Source organism: Myiozetetes cayanensis, unplaced genomic scaffold (assembly GCF_022539395.1).
Source record: "Myiozetetes cayanensis isolate MyiCay16 unplaced genomic scaffold, myiCay2020 scf2-11, whole genome shotgun sequence".
In the NCBI taxonomy this organism is placed as follows: domain Eukaryota; kingdom Metazoa; phylum Chordata; class Aves; order Passeriformes; family Tyrannidae; genus Myiozetetes; species Myiozetetes cayanensis.
Window position 1 is genome coordinate 60,366,884 of NW_026087411.1, and position 23,227 is coordinate 60,390,110.

General features: G+C 36.0%; 1 protein-coding gene across 2 annotated transcripts in view; it reads right to left on the reverse strand.

Annotated features, from left to right (window-relative positions):
- The window catches only part of LAMA2 (laminin subunit alpha 2), a 352,955-nt gene that overhangs the window by 73,967 nt on the left and 255,761 nt on the right, over positions 1-23,227 (reverse strand). For both annotated transcript variants that reach the window (XM_050315959.1, XM_050315958.1), the window contains exons 31-36: positions 19,820-19,906; positions 18,755-18,948; positions 10,691-10,833; positions 10,056-10,154; positions 5,555-5,666; positions 2,048-2,210 (exon numbers count right to left, since the gene is read on the reverse strand). In XM_050315959.1, coding sequence (XP_050171916.1) covers positions 2,048-2,210; positions 5,555-5,666; positions 10,056-10,154; positions 10,691-10,833; positions 18,755-18,948; positions 19,820-19,906 — 798 coding nt within the window. The remainder of the gene's footprint in view (positions 1-2,047; positions 2,211-5,554; positions 5,667-10,055; positions 10,155-10,690; positions 10,834-18,754; positions 18,949-19,819; positions 19,907-23,227) is intronic.

The window sequence follows — 23,227 nt, forward strand, 5'->3', positions numbered from 1 at the left end:
GCTGGATTAAAAAAGTTTGAAAGAAATTAACAGAAAAAATGCATATGCAAGAGAAATTGTGCCATCTGTGAAAGCAAGAAACTTTACTTCATTTGTCTTCTTTATTTAACTTTTGAGAATTCACTGAAAACATAGGAGAGGATCCCCTGAATCTTGTCATTCTGTTCTTGGTCAAAATTCTGAAAACAGAACACAATCACTGCCAAAAAATACCTCAGCAAAGAGTAAACATGATTAACTACTTCAAAGTGATCATGAGACTTGCAAGAGCCTTAATTTATTCAAAAGTAAATATTTCTAAATAAGTCTGTAGAAAATACATGAGCATAGCAATCCACACAACATGCATGCATACCTACATACCTAGACTTCTAAGAATAATTAATTTTTCTTCCTTTTTCCTTGGAGAATGTATCCTATCCACTATCCTACTACATTATTTAAACTGTTTGAAAACATTTTTCTTTAAGAGGCAGCTTCAGAAAGCAGTATCTAAGGTCCTCTCTTTCCTACCCTGTAATCCACAGTGACTAATTTTCCTTCAGTTGAGCTCACTGCCAAAATTTATTGGATCTCAATGACTGCCTATAAAGAGATAACTCTATCCTTAAGATAAACCATACAACTTCTATTGAAATCAATGAGTATATTCAGGTATCTCTTAGTATAAAATGTATTCCTTTATCAAGAAATTTAACACCTGCTTTGTACATTTCAGAAACAATGGAAGAGGGAGAGAAGTTCTTTCCCTCATTTATTCTATCCCTGCATTTTCTACTCTAGTTATTGGACCAGAATAGGAAATGATTTCATGGTAGTCTGACAGTTCATGTTGGCTCTAGCATTTGAGAACCAAGAATGCCTTGTCAGAAAGACCCTTATCTAAAATGTCCTAAAATTGCAGGCAGCACTTTCAAAGGTCTGGCTAAATTTTCCTCATCTCTACTTTTTCCTATGTATGAGTAGAGAAGGCATATAAGAGGCTCAGTGGCATCAGATGAAAAAGCAATAAAACATTGCTGAAAAATAAGTTTGCGATAAACTCTTTCTCAAGAGAACAGAAAGCAGAGCCATTAGCATTATGGGAAGAAATACTGTACTGGTAGGATTTCCAGAAAATTATCCAGTTTATAAAGCCTGAGATAGCCAGTGCAAATCTGATTCTATACCACTTGAAATTCTTAGCTAATTTTGTATTCTATTTATGTCTCCTTTAAAGTATGCACACACCTGATAACTGACATTTTCAGGCCTGAATAACTCTATCCCAGAGAGTTTTCTGAGCCATCACAACTTCAATGGACCATGTAGCTGCTCAGCTGGATTCTCTGCTGGTTGTTTGCTCTAGTGAAGTGCTCAGCAAAGTCTAGCTCTAGAAATAGGCCTGGTCTGACTCACACAGAAGTAACAGACTACCTGAACTTTAACTTCAAGCCAAATATTCTTCTGGATCAGGTAAGTTTCTAGCATTTTGCAAAATGTTGATAAACAGCTGCCAATATAATTATATATATAATTATTATTTTTAGAGTTAAGTAAATAACCAAATCCTGGTTTGGTTAAACTTCTGAACCATACCACAGAGATGGGATATTCTGATCTATACTATTCTATATATGGTAAAATACATCCTTTTGAATGTCTCTCTGTTGGACAAACTTCGAAGACAGATAACATTTTTATGAGACCAACTACTTTTCCAGAAAAAAAAACCCCAAGCTTCTAGACAAGTTTTTAGTACAAAAGCCATTAATTACATCTGAAGCAGAAGCTCAAACCAAACTGAGAAAAATTGTTTAGAATTCAATTAGAAATGTTGCTGGTACCTGTGGAGCAGAGAAGTAATTTCCTAGGGATTGCATTCCACATACGTAAGCATTTCCAAAAATGCAAGTGCTACATTAACAGATTTGAAATATTAGACTTTGCCTTCCTTCACATTTCTGTAAGACCCAGCTTGAAAACTTGATTGGAAAAGATGACAATCACATTTACAAGAGTCAGATATTATTGCTAGCTGGTGAAAGACTGAAGTCCCTCTACTTACTTTAGTTCATCTTGAGCTATTCTTTCTTGCATATTGAGCTCTCTATTTCTCATCTCTATGATTAGTCTTTCAGCCTCCCTCTGCAGTTCTGGAAGACTCTTCTCCAAGGTCTCGTCTTGAGTTCTGAGTGTCTCGTTCAGTTTTATAGCATCTTCATTTGCAGCTGAAGGAGATCAAAAATATTTATGTAGGGAGTTAGTAATTAACAACAGAGCAGCTTTAAGTATCTGCCTATCAACTCTATCAGCAAGTGGAATGTAACTTGCACTGCTTATTCCTGCCGTGAAAGATAAAAGATGGTTAATCCAATGATCAGTAACAAATAAGAAAGTGATATATGTTTCATCAAACATATTATTATAGTTCACTTTTAAACACAATAATTAAAGTGAAGAAGTCTTTATATCCAGGATAAGAAATACATTGCTCCCCTTCTCCTCCTCCTGAAAGAAAGAATTTGCACTGAACCTTAAAAACAGCAGAAGATAATCTGCTATATTGCTCATAGATTTAAGGAGCAGGCAGTACAAGCAATGAAAATTAGATTTAAATTACTTCTGGAGAACTTCAATATGTGCCAGTTTTAGCATTCAGACTTAGTACTAAGAAGAATAAACAATTGTGAAATCTTGGAAAATGAAGGAGACAGGAGTGAAAGGCACCTACAGATGTCTAAACCCACTCATGTTTAGAAGCAGATACCCAGAAATGGAAGAGTATGGAATTTGGAATATATGAAGGTATACCGTTAAACACTCTATGTATTTGGAACAGCTGAATTATTCCTGACTGATAAAGCTGCATATATGGCATCATATTCAAGGACTGTCTAAAATATTTCTGCCATAGCACACCTCAATATATTAGAACATACACTTTCAGAAGCAACTAGGTCATTTATCAATTCCATTTTAATTTTATGAAGTATTGCTGCCCTATCATAGATACAGAGCTCCCAAGTAACTGTTTTCTACAAAATGGCACCATTCATGGTCACATGGGTACTTCTGAATATTTTAAATTAAATCTTTAATTAAAGAAACTAAAATTGGTCTTTCAAACTTTGAATTTCATCTACACATCGGATAGGTTCAGAAAAAATGATGAAGAAAATTATTGTCTAATGATGTCTTTGATTAGCTGGTGAGAACTGAGATTTGTGTCTTTAATCAAGTGTGTGAGGTAGTGAGGTCTGGAAATGACTACATGTTGCTCAAATGGATCATGGATCGTTTCTGTGTACTTACTATCATTAATAAGTTACCTCAGGCAAGGAATAGGTATATATTAATTTTTTAATTCTGGAATAAATAAATAGGGACATAACCTCCCTGAATATTTACCTTAAAAGAGAAAATGGATATATTATCTAAGCTTTCCTTAGTTCAGGAAAATTTATACCTAGTTTCATCCTTCCTCCCCATTCTTCTCTTCTCTTAGCAACCTTTTCTTTGTTGTCTTGGTATACCGAAAACTATCAGAGTCTCAGAGTCCAGTGGTGGTAAAAGATTTGCATGCACTGACACAGACAAGTGCAAGGAAGTGCAAAGCAGGGAAGTCCCATAGTTAAGGGGGAAAACTAGTTACAGATACTCAGAAGTTCAAAAAGTCAGCAATCAGTTCAGTAGAAATGGATCAATGGTCAGAGTATGGTCATTAGAAGAAATCACTACAAACTTCTCACTTTTAATAAGGAGTTGTTTTCAGCTTGATAAAAGATATGAATGAGAAAACATAGCTGTGTTATGAATCTCCAATGGCACCCGACTGTGAAAAAAAAGTTATTAGGATGTTACTAGGAGAGCTGACAAAGGCAGGTTTTACTACTGCTGAAGAGCAAGACACTGAAGAAACCTCTTTGCTTGCTTTTCACCTGTGGCCAAGGAAACATGGACATAATTTTGAACAGAGGAAGGGAAATTACATCAAGGTGAGTAGGAGATTTGGGAGAATATTCTTTTGTGTGTTTCAGTTTAGAAAAAAAGGAGTCAAAGAGGAATGATTCCTCTCTACAAACATAGGTGGGGGTGGGAGAAGGAAGAGAAGTACTAGGGAGAGGAAAAAAAATCTGTTTGAACTAAAGGACAAAGAACCCATGATGATAAAACAAACATGAATACTTTTTGCTAGAAATGTGAAGGATTGTAGTCATGAAGAGTACCAAAACTGCCTCCTCTTCAGATTGTGTGTATTTGTGGAAACTACTTTGAAGGTGAGGGTTAGAAAGTTTATGATAACAGGGGAATGGATGCCTTAACCCAGAAGGTATCTTTCAGTCCTGTGTTGTATTTAATGTATTCTTAGAACGTTGACTTGGCCACTAGGCAAACACATTGATTTTAAAGTCTTTGCCTACTTCTAAGATACTGCATAAATTTATTTCACCCCCTCAATGTTTTCTAACTCTGTATTTCCTACTGTTAAAACTGCTTGAGGAAATTTTTGTTTAGTTACAAACACGGGGCATAAACTTTGTTGAGTAAAAGAATTGGTTTTGCTCTGGTCATTACAAATTCATCTTGAAATACAAGGATCAAGGTTTTTTTGTTTAAAAAAATTCTTGAAAACTTGCCCAGTTTTTCTTGTTGCTTTTCCCACATTTTTTTCATGTCAAAGCTACAAGTCCTAAAGATGTCCTAAATTACTGTTCAATTCAGCTCCAGGGCATGTATGGTTATGTGTTACATGAAAAGCAATGTATTATAAAAAATGTATTTTATAGCACTTGGACAAAACTGGAAGCTTTCCCTTTCAATGAAATGGGCCCTCAGAAGCATAGCTACTGAAATCAGTACTGCAGTGAAAATTTTGAGGAGGAAAGAAGTGATAAGTATTTTTCAAGGAAAAAACCTGCCTGTAATTGCCAATTATTTTCATATTTTTCAGCCATTATCTTATTTAATAACTTCCGAAAGGTCTTCCTTCTCAAAGCCATCTGCAATACTTTTTCTCATAAGTATTTACTGCAGTGTAAATGCAGTGGATCAGTCTGTGGAAGAGAGTGAGCTGGCTTGGCTCCATGCCACTGCTTAGATAGGGTTAAGGGTCACTTGCAAATACCAAGCAGCAGATGTTCCTTAACAGCAAGTAGTAGTGCATTTTTGAAGTAATGTTGGAGAATTAAGATGAAGTGTTAATGTACCAAGTGCTAAAATTACATCAAACTTCTTTACCAATACGTATTTCTGACTGCTTTGAAAATAAACAAAAGCTAAGCCCTGTTAGTTACTTCATCATAATAGCTCTTCAAATAACTGCAAAAATCCTTAAGAAACACACTCAGTATTCTGTGTCTTTGTTCATAATTAACAATACCCTAAGTCTTTTATAAATAAAAACAGATTTGAAAAAAAAATCTCAAGATAGTTTACTGCGTTTTCTTCACTCCACATTTAAAGCACATGACATTTCTCAGTGAATAAAATCTTCCTCATTGTCCCTGACCCTCTTCCCTACCATCCTCCAGTTTTCTTGAGAAACAACCAGTAATTTTTCTTTTTCCAATACCTTCAGAAGCTTGGAGAATGCCTTTGACGAACTGTCCAAGAGATTTCGCTCTGTCATTAGTCCTCTCAGCATCCTGCCTGGTCTGCTCACCATCTGCTGTCACCTTGGTAGCCTGGTGATCCAAATTGAGGAGAAATATAATTAATGAACAGGACAAGGGTGTACTATGTGATATTCCTAACGGCTGAATCTATATACAAAACTTTCCTCAGGCCAGAGGCAATCAATGAATTATTGATCAGATGCATGGGAAATGACGTGCTCTGTTCAAGAACACAAATTTTATTACCTTTTCCTTTAAATGGAAATTGAAAGGTTTTTATTTTAGGTTCCTAGAAACCCACTTGTGTGCAAAGCATACAAAGGGAGACAGGATGAAATTATCCACTGAATTTGCTTAAAGAAATGTTGTTTGGAACCTTCTAATAGATTCCTCAGGGAATATTTTCCATAGTTTCACAACTGTGTACTTTTCAATTGAAGAAGTGCAGGAGCTATCATGACCTCTTTTCTTCTCCCCTGGAGGTGTTCTCAGAGAGACAGTTCATGACAACAAGCAAGACGAACTTTAAATCAATACATTAATTAAAACAAGAAAGTGGGAGAGAAACATAGTAGATTTTTTTCAGCTCTAATGCTTGAAGGGGCTTGTTTACTGGGGTGCTCAATAAAATTTTAGCTGTGTGTAACTAAATGCTTTATAATTTTATTGCATCACAGCAGAAGCAGGAAGACAACATCTCCTGCAGACCCGAGAAAATATGCTGAGGAAAGGAGTCATCTTAAGACATTCTATTTATGTTTCAAGGTCCTGATTTACAAAATGGACCCACTTTTATTGTAAAGGAGCTGACCATTTCAAGCAACAAAGCTTGTGGAACTGTACTGTAAAGCAAGCAAACAAACAAACAAACAAAACCCCAACCAACCAACAAAAAACCAAAAAACCACAACACCATAGCTTTTTCTTTAGGGATTGCCTTCCCAAGAATCATCTTGAAATAGAGCATTATGCTCTCTTCTGTCTCTGTGAAATGGTTAGAAGGTCAATATTTCAAAATGAGCGTAGGTTTTCCCTGACTTGAACTGCATAAACTGTTTATCTGTTACAACACCACTCCCTCCCCCTCCACATTTCAATAATAATCTAAGAGAAACAGTAGCACGTAAACACATTTCTTTTTGCCTGATTAGCTTCTAGATGGTAGCCCTATGCAGACTGTTCTATTTCATCCCTACATCAGTAGAAGAACATGTATTTTCACACCTATACAGCTTTAATCATACTATTGATTACTTCCTCTAAGATTTACACCCCCCATTTATCTGTCTGGATACAGAACGAAAATACTCTCCCAGTGAGCTGTAAGAGGCAATGGGATAGGAAAAAGGCAAAAATTCAAAATGTCCTTGATGGACCACTGCTCTAACACTGCTTGGCATTTCTGATGAAATTTAATTCTTCATGTAACTGAGAATACCTTATTATTTATTGTCAAATCCTCCACAAGCAGCCTTTTATTCTTTAGGTTTTATTTGCTTGGAATATTCACATTCAATTTTATTATATTTTATAACATCTCTAAGTCCTTTGCTACAAATGGCGTTTTATAACTTACATGTTCCTTTCTTAGGTTTGATTACTTTTTCCACAATCATGTTAATTCAAATTGGCCACTTTAACCTCTCTATTTATGACTGAATAGCACGCACTACATTTTTGTGCAAATTAATCTGTCATTGAACAATTTTCGTTTCCTTTCAGTGACAGTTCTCCTTAGTACTTAAATCCCATTCAGGTCCACTGAAGGCTTTCTCCATTTTGACATAATTTGCTTTGTTGAAAAATAACCTTTCACTTCGTTATCTGGTACAGCTTTAACACCATAAACCAAATTAAATGGCGAACATCCTTCACACTGTACCAAGCCATTCCATGGTTAATTAAACATTTTAATTTGTTAATAAGGTCCTAATAATTTTCTATATATTCAATTTACCTCAATTCACCATTTCTATATGGTCAGTTTTCAGCAGGCACGACAAAATCTTTCTGAGGGAGCAATAGAGTCAGGCAGACTGGACCCAGAGCAAGGGTTTGGAATGAATCTTCAAGTCTGGACAAAAGTAAGACTTTTTGGCATAAAGGAGATCCCTAGCATGGAAATACAGTAAAGAAAGTATCTGAGATCAGTGAACATGCTTAGGTGATGTCCACAGCTTATACTCAGTGATGGAGGTTCTATGGAAAGCCTTGTCCCAGGCTAGAGTAAACACTTAGCAACTTAAATTATTAGAAAGTATTAGCAACTATACACACATTCTTGGTTTGGTTTTTGTTTCTGTGTTTATTTAATCTGAGGTCTTAATCAAGACATAAGAAACTCCTCTGGACGGCATCTGGAAGGGTGCCTTATAGGAATTTCTCCAGCTAGTGAGCTGCAGACCACATAAAAAGGAGTAAACACAGAACTCACAGTACAGATGGAAGTTCTTGGCTCTCTCTCCAAATGCTTCCAGCTATGGCTTCAGAGGTATGGGAGAAATGTAAAAGTTTACAAAGGCAAAAGAAGTATTTCAGTCAAGATGAGTGATTCTGATCCCTGTCCCTCATGAGGGCTCTGAAAGTACCTATAGGAACGGAAGTGGGGGTTTTGACAAAATTCAGTGAACTGAAATCTTGGGTCTGCCCCTGGTGCTAAGTGTGGGAATGTGCACACATACATGTGAATGTATTTAGTGCAAAAAAGATGTGAGGATCTTCTGTACGGCAAAGTAAATGAAGCAAAGAACAATGTAAAAAAGGAAAGGAATGCTGAGCTGAAGTAAGAGATTATTAGTTGAAAAGCTACCACAACAAAGTAAATTCCCCAAAGGTTTTGTAGCGTCTAAATATTATTGTCTTCTATATTTTATCTTAAAATAGTTAGATTTTTTTTTTCATGGAAGTAATCTCCTCACCAATCCTCATCAACCTTTTCTTCATCACTGCTGGTTTCACTCTGAAAATTTAGTGAGCTTGCAAATCAGATATGGGGAAAAATTTTAGTATCTATGATTGTACTATGTATTCCAAGTGTTAGTCATTTTGTAGTTATTAGCTGCATGTTCATTTAGAAATGAAACTTGAACATACTATATCAGGACTTGCACTTCTTTTTGGAACATTATCCCTATCTACAAACATAGAAAGAGAAAGGTAGGACCTGCCACCAGTTGCCAGTCCCCAAATTAAAAAATAAAAAAGAAACAAACTACTCCAATCCAATTAACAATTCTGTAAGGATAACAGGAAATCATAAGGCTTCTTGGTCATTGCAACCGTGGTGATAATGTCACCACTACAGTAACTCCCCTAAGATTACACCTTTGATATACTTTGGCTTCCAAGAGTAGTCTACAGAAGGTCTGAATTTGCAACATTATTTTAGGTCATCTCTATGGGGGCAATTGTAAAAGGATACTAAAAAGGGTAACTTTACAAATGGAAAAGAATTGTCTTAGCCAAAGACTGAGAAATCTAAAAAGAAGAAATATAATCTCTCCTGCTTTTATGGTAAAATAAGTTAAAAATCCAGCTAGACTTAAAACTGCCAAGGTTATTTCTGACAGAAAAGTGAAATATCAAAAAGAAGCAGAAAAGAATTCCTTCTCACAAAGAGAGTATGTATAGATAGATACTTGTGTATTTATGTATGTGTGGGTGTACAGGCACACACATACAGGACTATATATGCAAACACACTACAGATGCTTTCTTACCCAGTACTCATTTCAAAATTGTATTAAATCCACACAAAGAAAAGAGTTTCTCTGAGAATTTTAGGTCTGTAAGCCCTGTACAATTTAAACACATGATACTAAAACTATATGGAGTTTATGTAATTCTCCAAGATGAATACTCATCAGTACAGCACTCCACATCTTTCTTATTTGGTTCTTTCAACTCACAAAGATGACTTTTGGTGGTCCTTCACACCAATGTACCTGGGACAGCTGTAGCTGTACTGAGGCTGGTTCATTTTCCTATTTTTTCTCCACTAGGTGGCACAATTTATTTTCTAAGACCCTGCCTTTAACGACCAAAATAAGGTCTGTGTGAAATAAAACTTCTGTAATATAAAGCGTACATAACACAACTATTAAAATCCAGACGACTAACTAGCCTCATAACTAAAATCTACAAAATTTAAATTAGATATTTAAAACTAAACTCGTGTACCTCTTTAGTGTCAGGTTTTCCAGACAAGCTCATTCTTGAATGCTCCATACGGGCACGACAAAGCCTTCTTACATCATTATGAAATTTTGTAGAGAATGTGTCTCAAAGTATTGGCCCACAAAAAGAGGTTGTTAGAGGACTTGCTGCCATTTCAAACTCTGAGAGTGAGAAGACTCTTATAATTCATCTATTCATTCATGTTTAATTCATATTCAGTAGATTTTAGTCATTATGCAGCCTTAACCAAACCAATAGACCCCAATGTGATTACAGACTTACTCTTGTCAGTAGTTCATCCATTTCTGTCACCAGGGTATCTAGACTTTCTTGTGCTAGCTGAAGAAATCTCTCTGGTGCTCGCTGAGGGGAAAGTAAATGCTGTTGGGAAAGAGATGGGAGAGTGAAAAATCTGTATTTAATAGATTTTGGTGCTTTCAAATATTGTAGAGCAGAAGCACAAAACATTTCCTTTTCACTACAGTATGCAATCCCTTTTGTCTTTGGCTCTTGTGTCACATTTATCCAACAAGACTTTTCTTAGGGATCTTGATAACTTTACATAGTTTAGTGGAGAACTTATAAGTATGGTAGGGAACATACAGTATATAAAATACATAACCACTTTATGGACCACCACCATAAAAAAAATTTTATTTGTATACTCATTACTTTTTCTGTGCTTGCAGTTTAATTCCTTGAACATATGTACAGAAATTACTGCTGCAAGATTAATAAATTATTAAAGTAAGTGAAAATAAATAACAGTAATCCTTATCAACCAAAGCAAGTTTGAAGTAATTAAATCTTGAAATTTTTGTTCTTCCTTGAATCTACTCAGGCTGTATGCTTGGACAGATTCAAGTACAGTTGTACTGAAGCCTGGTTATTTATGTATGTGAATACTGTGAACATACCTTTAATTGCTGTGTCATGTTCTCAAAACCATGTAACATTTTATATGGAGCAGGCAGTGGACCACTAAGGTTAACACTCAATATCATCTGGTTTAGCTGATCCAGGTCATTGAGAAGGAGTCCTGTGCATTCATCATCACAAGCTGGGGGAAGAACAACAAAGCTTATTTCTTCCTGCTAAACATTTAAGACATATGTTTGAGTTAGAAATTACATGGCACACATACCATTCTGTGAGAGGTAACACTAATTTCAGATAATTTACTCCAAAAGCATAATGGGAGAAAAAATGGAAACAACAACTAGGGAATAGGAAAGGCATTATTGCTTAGGACTTGGTAATGGGACAGTTTACTATAAAACATGAAGGGCAAAATTGAAAGGCTTACCCCAGAAAAAAAAAAGGGAATAATTTATGTTGTCCATTATGGACTGGCCAATATAAAATATTAAATTAGACAGGCAATTTGGATGAAGTTTGAGAAAATGGACAGGTAATTTGGAAACCCTAAGAAGCACTGTAAGAAACACGGTATGCTTATGGATTTGAATGTGAGAAAAAAACTAAAAAAAAATCTTCCAATTTACATACTTCATATAACAGCATGGCCAACCATCCTAAACCTGTAATGCAGACAGTTGAAAGCATACAGGTAAAAATATTGAGATAGTTTGCTTTTAAAAAATGCTTTTCCCTACCTCTTTTCACTAACCAGCTTATAAGATTTTCATGTATGCTTCCTTTCTCGCAAACATCCTTCAGCAGGAAAAATGCTGTTGTGTGCTGCATATATCAAAAGGAGTTTGCATTTTTCCTCCCCTTGCTTTCGATTAACTATCACAAGAAATTCTAATCTTATATCATTTATTCTGCAGACAGGAAAATTCTTCATCCTTTAGAACAGGGTTGTGGGAATACCTGCTTCCCTGCATAAAGACTCTGGGCAGAACTGACAAACCTAAACATCTCAGGAGATGAAGTAAACTGTGAAACAATGAATTCACTGGTGATGTTAAGAGACATGAAGGGTTGTACCTAAAGTCTTACAACTGTGTAATTATTTATTTCAGAAAAATTAGGCATCTTAATGACTATAATCAACACCCCCCCACCACCACCACTAAGCAACATGTATGCTTTTGTAGAAAAGAGAAGTAGTTTTCTAAAGGGAATTACTTCCTCCTGCCAACCCCCCGGAATCTATTCTTCATGTAGATTAAATCTTTTCTGTTCTCTGAAGTTTTCACAGTTACCTTATTCTGTAGGTTGACTGCTCAATATAGCAAAGAGTCAAGTCAAACACAGAAGTAAAAACCCCCCAAAAACAAACTTAATACGCGATGAAACTCCTGTGATGATTGAAAAGGAGACAAGGTAGATGCTGGTTTAGTGTAATAAGAAGTGAGTACAGAAAGCTAGTTACTGCTGTTATTTTAAGATTTCCTTTTGCATTTTCATTACTTCCATTTGCAAACTTCTTGTTCCTGTTTCAAAGTATTTTGTTACATAAGCTGAATTGCACTAGAACTACAGTCTGTTACTGGGCATGATACATTCTGATTTATGCTTCTCCATGGAATTTAAACCCCATCCCCACACCTCAACTTACTAACTTCCCAGTTCTTGTCATCTGTGTGTTTGCCTTTAGAAGTCTGAAAGAATTAAAGGAAAAGCAAATTTTACAGCCAAAAATGTTTTAAATAAAAAATACTTGTTCTGTAGCTGATCAAGAAAGTAAGGAAACCTGATCATCATTTTGCAGGATGAAAGAAAGTAATCTTGGACCTGAAAAGGGTCGGTTTTTATTGTTCAAGTTTTGCTGTGAGTTTTCTTCTGATACATTATTTCACTTACAAAACAAGCTAAATCTATTCATCTGCAAAATTTTCTTAGTGGTTAGTAATAAAATGCTAAAAATTTGCTATGTGTAAAAGACAAACTCAATTCACATCAATAAAAAGAAAAAATAAACAGCTCATGAAGAGATAAAGTATTCTCAATGAGTAAAAAATCAATAAGTGAGAATTCAGTATAAATTAACACCTCTTGCACAATAATCGGGCTGAAAAGAGGAACTGCATCAAGTGAGACCACAGTTGAGCAGATGAGACAGAACTAAGCTACTCCAGTATGCAGTCTGAAATGTACTGTAGCTACGGGAAATACTTACAGAGTGTGATTATATTTTGCAAGACTAAATACTTCTGTGTCTATCTATAAAGCTGTCAGGATAAATTTGTGTCTAATATTAACAAATGCAGCACTAAATTCAGATCATTACAGCCGTGCAAGCATGTAAAAGGCAAATCACGCAATCAATATTACAATAGTCCAGCAAGCAATTAATGCAAATTACTGCATTTTCCATTTTCACCACACTCTTCCATGCAAAAGAACTCCTCTAAGGATTTCGACTTACCTCTTGTGAGAAGCATCTCCAAAGTATGCATGAGAAAGAAATTCTTTTAAGTTTATGGACATTAACCATTTATTCCATTGTACAAAGAACAGAAAATGTACAAAAAAGGGCACACATATCTGAGTCACAATGTGTTCCTCCAATTGAGTGATTGTATGACACAGTTTTGCTTTAATACATTCATTGCTGCTAAGATTCAGAAGATTGTGTTATGACTAGGTAATTTTTGGTTTAAGGGCAACCATGCATGGTTGATAGCATGTGATAGTGATTCTTCAGTATTAATTTTCTGTTTCCTCACAACAAAGTATTGGACTATTGTTAGCTCATTAGCCTTTCGGCTATTACCTCATTTTTCCCATTTTGGCATTAGTATCGTATGAAATAATAAAATAGCCTTCCTGTGCCTCCCAAAACAGAACGCCCATAGACAGCTGAAAGTTTTAGTTTCCTTGCTACTGTTGCTGGTTTCAGGTAGCTTACATGATCCATATGTCTCCAAACCAGGAAAATTCAGATCCAGATTAGGGTCTAAAGCCCCTACTCAGGTTTATTTCTAATTTTGCTCATTTAGAAATCCTCCTTTGCTGGTTCCGATACATATTACCGGTTCTAGTACTCCAGTACTAAGTGAGTTTAAAGAATGCTTGAGTTGGGTGAAAGACACTGGAATGTGGTTCTAAACTCCATAGGAACTCATGTATCACAAAAATGGAGAAGAAATGATAGCTTATCAGCTTATCAGCTTCTAGGCCAAGCAGGGATGCCCATCATTTATTGAGCCCATGCACACAGAAAAGAAGTTGTCCAACAGAGATATAAGTTTAATTCTTACAGCTGAGGCACAAGAGCTCACAACTTCTGTTAAACTCAGAACATTGCAGAAGCTAGTCCAAGGCTTCACAGATGTGGTGTTACATACAGGACCTTTCTTTTCAGCTCACTCTGTAAAGGCTTGCAAGAAGAAGCTCCCAGCTCCTGCTGAATTAAGCAGTGTGTAGGAGCTAGGAGAGGATTCTCTTCAAGGAGTCTTCAAGATCTGCTTCTGACAGAGACAGTATCTCTGCCTAGTTCTGATTTTGGAAGGGCTGATATCATGGAGCTATTCACTGTTTTGAAGGGAAAACCTTGATTCTGTCAGGACCAGTGGCAAGTGCCTAAGATCTGGTATTAAAGGAATCTCAATACATATTTTTCTCCTTCTACCAATATTGAATGTTAAAATTCATAACGATGAAAGTTTTTTGACTGCAGCATGGCTGAAGGTCTTTTTATTTTTTCTCCCATAAGACTGAGTTATTGAAAAACTCCTAACAATTAAGTATCTATTTGATCTGCCTGTGTCACAATTGCTTCCTGTTCAGTCACTCAACTGCTTTACATTCAGGCTTTTGCTTGACCCCAAGGAACATTTGTGACAGAAGCACACATCTACAGAAAGGTTTTGTACTTTGTGTTGCAATGGAGCTCAAAATATTAAAGACCATTTTTTTGAAGCCTCCATTGTAGCTATGACAGATACCCTGAAAGCATTCAGAAGGTGAGTTCTGACTTGCCACATAAGATATAGAGCCATATAATAATAATGCCTTGAAGTTCTCACTAGGATTGTTTTGTTCCCTAAATACGGCACAGTAGTGATCACAGTTTAGGTTTCTTCATTTTATGTACTACAAACTCTACAAGTGGAGTGAAATGTCACAAGGTATAACAAAAAATACACAAGGGGATTACTATATCTAAGAAAATGCATGATTACTACAGGCTTGATTCAAAATTTTAGAGAAGATTTGGGAAAACTTTTGTCATATTTGACAGTATACAAGGATTCTGGCAGCATTATTAAAACAAGTTTGCAGCCATCACTTTTTTTTTTTTTTTGGCAACTGACTATTTCAAAAGAGAAGGAAAAGTATGTCTACAAAGTGGATCACTTGAGTCCAATAAGGAAGCATTCATCAGCAAAGTATTATGAATATCTGCACATGGCAACCTAGATGGTCACTTTAGCTGAGGAAATAATTCAGCTACTGTATTAATGCAAAAAAATTAGAAAAATAGAATTTTTAGAGTTTAATTAAAAATTATAATTTTTATGATGTGTAGTAGACTAGACTCTTGTATTACTTATTTTTAAAAATCTACTTTTTGGATATAATTTTTCATTCCCTGATGGCATCCTAGAGAAAACAACATTGTTCTGTTCTAAGAATAAAACGGGAACTGAATGCTCTCTGTACCAAGAACCTGTAATTATCTTACCATTGTTATCCATCAGTAAGCAAATTCTTCCCCTTTGTACAGTGGCTTTTGAAAAATGTGTTCTCTTTCTATTTTACCTGTAGCTTTCTAAAATATAACATTATAACACAGCACTGAAAAGTGGCACGCACTAAGCAACTGAAAAATGACCCATTATGATAAAAACCAGTAAGAATCTGGTAAAACAGATTTTCAGCTATATCAGAAATAGATCACTTAAGTGAACATGCATGCTTCTTGCTTTTTTCCCCCCCATCTTTTCACTGCAAATCTTCCCTTAAAAATCTTTAGAATATTTGTGATAAGGGCTATGTTAAAAGATAAATGTTATACTTAAAGAACAATGCATTACATTTTTTTTTGGCTAAAACACCTCTGTAATTTGATTTAAATATGCATTATTTGGTTTTCAGGTCATATGGTGTGGTGACCTTTTATAGAATTTGCCAAAAAAATTTGTTACGGTTATTCTCTGTTAAATATTTAAAATCAAATTTCACTTTCCTAAATATGAACTATAACATACTAACATCAGGCAGCTTAATCACAGTATGTCTTATATTATTTACAACTACACCTTTTCAAACATGGGTTCCTGTATTTACATCTATATTCTTAAAGTTAGACTACCACCTAACTAGGGGTTCCTCTGATTTCTGACAGGTACAATGCAACTGCAGTAGCTGAAATGGGACCACAAAAGAGCAAATAAAGATACATGCATAGGGCTCATTTTAAATATTGAAGGCAAACAGGATTCTGCTCTTGGCCTTATTTTTCTGTACATTAAGAGTACTATTACTATTACTATTAAGGTTTCATTACAACTGCAGTCAGAAGTGAATTTACTGAGTATTTTGAAAATGGCTGATATATGAAAGTAAAAATATATTGTATACAGGACCAAATTCTCAGCTGCGTTAAATTCAGATTGGAACAGCCCAGTGTTCTGAGAGTAAGGAAGGAAAGCTTCAAGGTTCTGCCAAAAGGTGTTTCTAATGGTTCTTTGACAGCACAATGACTACTAAAGCACATTAAAGGCTGCAGTAATGAATCCCTATCAATAGCTGCACTCTGAAGCCTGTGTCACACTAGGTAATGCTAAACCATGCGCAAATTCCCACCAAGTCTATGCTTCCTACACTCCCTTTGTCTGCCATAGCCCCTGTATCCACCACAGACTACAAAAGTTATTGATGAGGCTTATTTTCTGCTTTGTCAAGGGTAGTGCCCTGCATTAGCAAACACGTGTTTGGAGTAATATGGGGGTCAAGGAACTTTTAAACAAAGGGAAAATCATATAATAAGAGAAAATAGGTATACAGTGTCTAATGAAATATTTAATTGCAGTTTCTGCAATTTATGACAGGGATATCATTGAAATGGTATCAGTAGTAGCAGCTTAGTTCCTGTGCCAGGGGAGATTCAAACCACCTCCAGCTTGTTCCTACAGGTGGTTCCTATCTTTATGACTAAAGAAAAGAAATCTTCTCATTTGATCCCACATTTCTACCAGTCGAAAGAAATGTCCCTATGCATATGTGATGGACTGTTTTTATGGTGAAAACTGACTACCTAGTTAAAGTAAAAATATCAGTATAGATAGCATAAATACATTTCAACACCTGCACATGAATATGTTGCAGCTAAATCAGAGATTACAGAGAATCACATATTTCAAAGCAAAAAGGTGGAAAATTTGATTTATCTGCAAACAGCTTTTCCCATTCACATCAAGGATTTTTAACCTTATTATCCACACAGTGATGGAACCCAAACTGTAGTTGTTTCAGCAAAGTGACTACTTACTTCACTTGCATCCATTTTTCTGTAGTTTAAAACAGAGCTTAAGATACTAAGTTCAGAATTAAGTCCTAAACTACAGCACACTGCAGGACATTAAATTTTATTTCCCCTAAGTACACTAAGCTTTTAATTGATGAATCAATGCCATATTCTTAAAACCATATAGAAACAGAAGCATTTATGTCTATATTCCCCGGAATCTATAATCTCTGCCTGGGATTCAGGACTAATGCAAAAGCACTGAACTCAACAGTCACACTTAAAAGCTTAGTTGCTAAGTCCTGATGACTGCCTGGGAGCTGATCACAACCTTTAAATTGAGTGAAAAAGTTTTCTGCACTGTGTAGTCCCTGACCCTACATGCCTAATGTCTTCCTCTTTAACCACTCAAAGAAGCCATGCATTTCATTTTTGACTGATATGATGCCTTCACACATTTTTAGCACTTCGTTTTTTATTTTTCCAATTTGCCTTTAAAATATTTGCAATTTGTTTTTGCTTTACTACTTGATTTTAATATTAGAGAGGTGTACACTTCTGGGTATTGAAGTACAAATGGAACAAATTCTTTGAAGAAGCAAAAGGAAAAAAACAGATGACATCTGTTTGCCTTCACATTACATGTCCCTCACATAGTACAACTCTCCCTCCATGAAAAAGCTCCAATTAAAGAGAAAATGTTTAAACCAATTCACTGTACCTTGCTAATGTATTCAAATATGCACAGATTAATAAATATTGTATACTGTGGACTTATTGGAACTCTACCTGTATTCTACTTTAAAATGAACAATCATCACATCAAAGGGGGAAAAAAAATCGCAGGTTAGCCCTTCAAAAGCTGGGGAAAATAAAGGAGAGGAAAAGGCCTTATTTCAGTCTGGGCTGACCAAGTGTTCTAGAAACGTTTTGCTACCTGTTTTTTTGGTATAAGATATAAATGTACAACATCACGAGATATGGGATTGTAGACTCAAAACAAACACTATCCAATTTCAAGAAAAAAAATCCAAACAATAATACATGATGAGACACTTGGTATGTATCAAAATTGAGGGCAGGACAAAGATACCAGTACTGTAAACATAAATTGGTGTTTTAGGCTTTTAGTTTTCTATTTTAAACAAAGCACTGGACATATTGTACTGGCATTCCTTACATCTTTTAAATTCCAATGGATGGTTGTTGAACCAACATGATAAAGTAAACCTTGGTAAAAACTTTGTGTGTGACTCATGGCGTAGAGTATTGCAATTGCTGGTAAAACATTTAGGACAACACTAAAAAATTCACTAAAAGCAACAACGATAGCAACCTTTAGCAAAACTTAACAAACCCAAAAAGTAATCCTTCAAAGTTTTGTTGTCAGTGTGCAGTGAACATATTAAAAAGTATTGGGAGTTTTCCTAACATCTCAAGGCTTGTGAAAAAAACAGAGCAAATGCCAAAGTAGTAAGAAAACTGGCAATTATTTTCAAAGACACACACAAAAGTCATTGTTAAACAAGCAAGTTTGGATTTCTGAAACATGACAAACACAATCAAATGTTATCCAAAATTACGTTAGTATACGTACAAATGCATCTCACGCCATCACGTGCATGCCGATGTTCACAGCCAGCACACTTCCACCCCGTGAATCCAGGCCTGCAAGTGCACTGTCCAGTGACAGAATCACAGGGGACAGGCAGGGAACCATATGGATCACACTCACATTCCTGGCAGGAGCCTCCTGGAATTTGTGGGTTTCCTGTGTAGCCAGAAGAACATCTAGACATTGCAAATACAAAACAAGATTTGGCCAGCTGAGTTGCAGTATAACACAATGAATACTTGGCAATATTGTAAACAAAACTTATATGGACATTCATGAACCACTGAAAAAAGATTTTTGGTGCTTTATAACTTAGGGATAAATATTGCAAACTGTCCAACAAACTGATAGTAACTTCTAACCAGGATATGGAACAGTCTGGATGGAGCAGGTATGCAAAACTGATTCCATATCCTTAACAGTTTTCAGTTAAATTTCTATTATACTACAAAAAAACCCTTTCTCCATTACCAATATTTGGCCTAAAGACCTAGCTACTTGTATTTAGTATTAGAAGTGAAATCTCCTAGTAGACATTTTCTAATTTTGATCATCTTAACCCATCGGTGTTGTTATGGATGGGACAACAAACAGCTGCTGTTTAGGTTATTAATTTGCAATTTGGCATTAATATGTTAATATTTAACTTTCTTTCACAGTCAGTGCCCATGAGGACACAACAGTCACTAGAACAAAGGATATGAATGACATTAAGATACACTCTTAGTATGACATCTAATTTTAGATAAATTTTGTATTTTTTGATTTCACTTAAGAGGCCCATAGGAAAAAACCCTCACAAATCAAAAAGTAAAACTAGGACAGTATTGGTGATGTCAATAACACCGATTATCAATTTACAGTAAGTGTACATAAAAGTTGCCTATTTTGGTTGAGTTTTAAAAACCTATAAAAAGGAAATAACTTATCCCAAGCATGTATCTAAACATTAGTAAATACATGCTTGCAGTATCAAAAAACATTCACCTCCTTCATGCCTATTCCACATTTCTTTGTCCCTCTTTCTTCTTTTCCCATTCATCCTACCTTTGACAGTACTGGCCTTCATATCCAGGTGGGCATGCAGTACACCGGTAATCACTAGGTCCTTCAGCAACACAAGTAGGGCTAAAACTAAAACAAAAGCAAATAAAGATTTTTTCCCACTCTATTGCATCATTTCACTGTAGTCAGCTGAGCCAAAGGGCCCGTGGCAAGCTCCATTCTTAATGTAAATGGCAGCATTTTCTTATCTGCTTATAAAAACCTGTAGGAGATCCCTCCTTTCTATTAAGAATTTTGTGAATGCCTTGCACAATTTGGACAAATGCTCTAAGGGCTGTATCAGAGGGGATGGAGTCAGCAACATCCCATGCTGTAGGCTTGTGCAATTGAATGGTGCTGTCACTCACCGTGATCAAGAAAAAGAAGCACTGGGAAGAATGTGACACCAGAAATTAAGAAACTGAGCTAACAAACTTCCAGCCTTTCCAGTTGGTTTTATTTTTAGTTTGAATGTAAGGAGATAAACTAGGAAGGCCTTACTCAAAATTAAGACACAAAGAGAGAAAAAGGAACAAAAGTTATAGGTGTGTGAATCTTCCAAAAAGGCAGCGTCAGATGATCTTCTCAGAGAGGTATTGAAGAGAAAAAAATACTCTACAGAGAAAAAAACCCTTAAAGCTATCTCCTTCATGATGAGGGAGGGGTCTTATTCTAATCATAGAAGATTATCTTTCCTAAGTCACTTCCCTGGTGTGTACCTATGGGGATTGTGCAAAGTAGCATTTTGTTGGAATATTAGTGTATTAAGTGCATGCAAAGGCAGTTAAAACAATAAAAAGGGTAGGTAGGGGAAGAGGAAGAGAACTAAATATTAAGATGGTGCAAAACTGTAAAACTCTTCAAGCTTTTTGTGGAAGAAGAACCAGAAAAGCATAAAGGGGGTCAGAGGTGAGCCCAGAGCTCCTTCTTGCTACAGTACAGTCAGCATCCTACTCTAACTTGCTTATAATGTATTAAATCAATAGTGCTTGAATAAGTACATAAAATTATGCCTTTGCAAGGGATGTAAACAAATCGATCTATTACTCACAACCTCATTATCCAACACATTTTCAACTCTATAAAAATAGATCCATGCTAGGAAAAATTCATTCTTTCTGTTTGTTCCTTTTTTTTTTCCCCCAGTTCATCATGTTTGAAGCTGGTTGCTGACTGTACAGGAGTATAAACACCGTATTTAAAATTTTAGTGGAGTTTTATACAATTTCATAAATAAAAATAACTGCACTATACCTTTCTCAAATACTATCATGTCAGTCATGATATAGTAAGCTAATGAGATAGCTCATTAGCTATCTGTATTTCATGTAGATTACGATTACTTGACTACCATAGAATAGCTGCAGGTAGAGTTTTTTCCTTAACAGAAGAGCTTGAACTGAACTGCAAAAGATGCAAATCCAAGGTGTGATATTAGTTTCCACCTAATACCGTAGTTTTATGGAATGGATCTATCCCACTCTATCCACCTACACATTAGGCATGTAGTCTAAGCCAGCTGCTCAGGCATGGGCTATCAGCACTGGAAAATGGAGATGCACAGACAGGCTTATACACACATTTGAAACATCTCCTTCCCTGCCCTCTCTCCAATGGTGTTTTCCTTCAGTTTTCACTTGGGTGAGATGCACAGTCGTCTGTCCCCGCATTTACTATACAGCTACCAAAGCTGTTGATGGCTGCAGTTAACAGAAATCTCTTCCGTGACATCTAGAGACTTCTGAGTTAAGCTCTATAAAACACAAACAGTTCTGTTTCTGGACACGCTTCAGATCTGACTCCCAAGAAATTGGATGACTATCTCAGGACTAAGTGTATTTTCTAAATTCAGACTATGTGTTATTCTCTTATCTCCTATGAAGGTTATGAAACAAAAGAGTTCACTTCTTCATGAGTGTGACACAAATAGCTGTGACAGCATCCACAGCCATGCAGGCTATATGGCTGCATGAGGTATGGGTACTTTGCTTGCTCTTCCTCAGGCAGCTCAGCAATTTGAATGTGCCCACAGGACACACTCAAATAAGGGAGCTTATAAAAAGAGGTGGAGAGCAACACTGTACATGGGCAGACAGTGATGAGACAACGGGGAATGGTTTTAAACCAAAAGGGAGGAGATGTCGATTAGGTGTTCGGAGGACATTCTTTACTCAGAGGGTGGTGATAGAACTGGCTGCCCACAGAAGTGGTGGATGCCCCAATCTCTTGAAGTGTTCAAGGCCAGGATGGACAGGGTCTTTGAGCAACTTGGTCTTGTGGAAGGGGGCCCTGCCTATGGCAGGGGAATTGAAGCTAGACCTTTAAGGTCCCTTCCAACCCAAACTATCCTATGATTCTGTGACACATGCACTACCCAGGGTCCACACATTTTTCACCTGTAGGGCACTTCAGTGACACTCACTTCCTGTGTTTTATGTTGGCTGTTAGATAAGATACTGAAATGATCTCTGGAGCACAGTGTGGAGAATATGTCTAAATTCTTGTAGCAGGGTGCCATAATCACTCAGGTGAAGAGCCCTGCTCATTTTCTGACCTGACACATGTATTTCTGGGCAACAAAAGGTTCCTAAACCCCACAAAAAAAATAGGATGAAATATTTTCAGCTCTTCATAATGCCAGTTGGTAACAGAAAAATTTTTTTCCAGTCTATTTGCTGATTTACAAAGCTGAGAAGCTTGGTTGATCTTGTTCTTTGCAACTTGAATGTCCTTTTTCGTACTAAGAGGTAGAACACATAATCAAGTTGTAACACCAAACACTCATGCAATGGGTACAATTCAGAAAAGAATGCGTTTAAGACCGCATTATAACTTTCTGAGATAAAGAGTATTTCTTTAAATACCTGAGATTTTAAAGTATTCTTAAAAACTCTTTCTGTGGATGAATGATCATGATGTCTTTAGCTAGTAATGTTTGAGAAAGTATTTCCCTCCTTCAAAATAAACCTGAGACCAATTCAAAATGATAAAACGAAGAGGTAAGATGAAAAAAAAAACCAACAAACTCTCAGCTGTACTACTGAAATACTCGCTAAAGCATCCTAAAGGTCAGACAAAGCACAGAAAAAAGGTTTTACGGAACACTTCCAGCTTTTCAAAAGAACAATCATGAAACACAAACCTTTTCAGAGCAGTATTACAGTGGGATGCCAAATATCATTAAGAGCTTCTCAACAAAACAACAAACAAATCTCAAGTGCTAAAATATCATCTGTTGGGAACACATGCAGAAGAACCATGGAAAGGTTCATTAGCATAAAGCAACCAATAAAATTTATGCTGCAATAACTATATTGGTTTTAAATTATTCTGTCTTTCCCAAATTGCCTAAAATTCATGTAACATTAAGTAAGGAATCAATAAATTCCTTAGTGAAGTAAGAAAGGCACT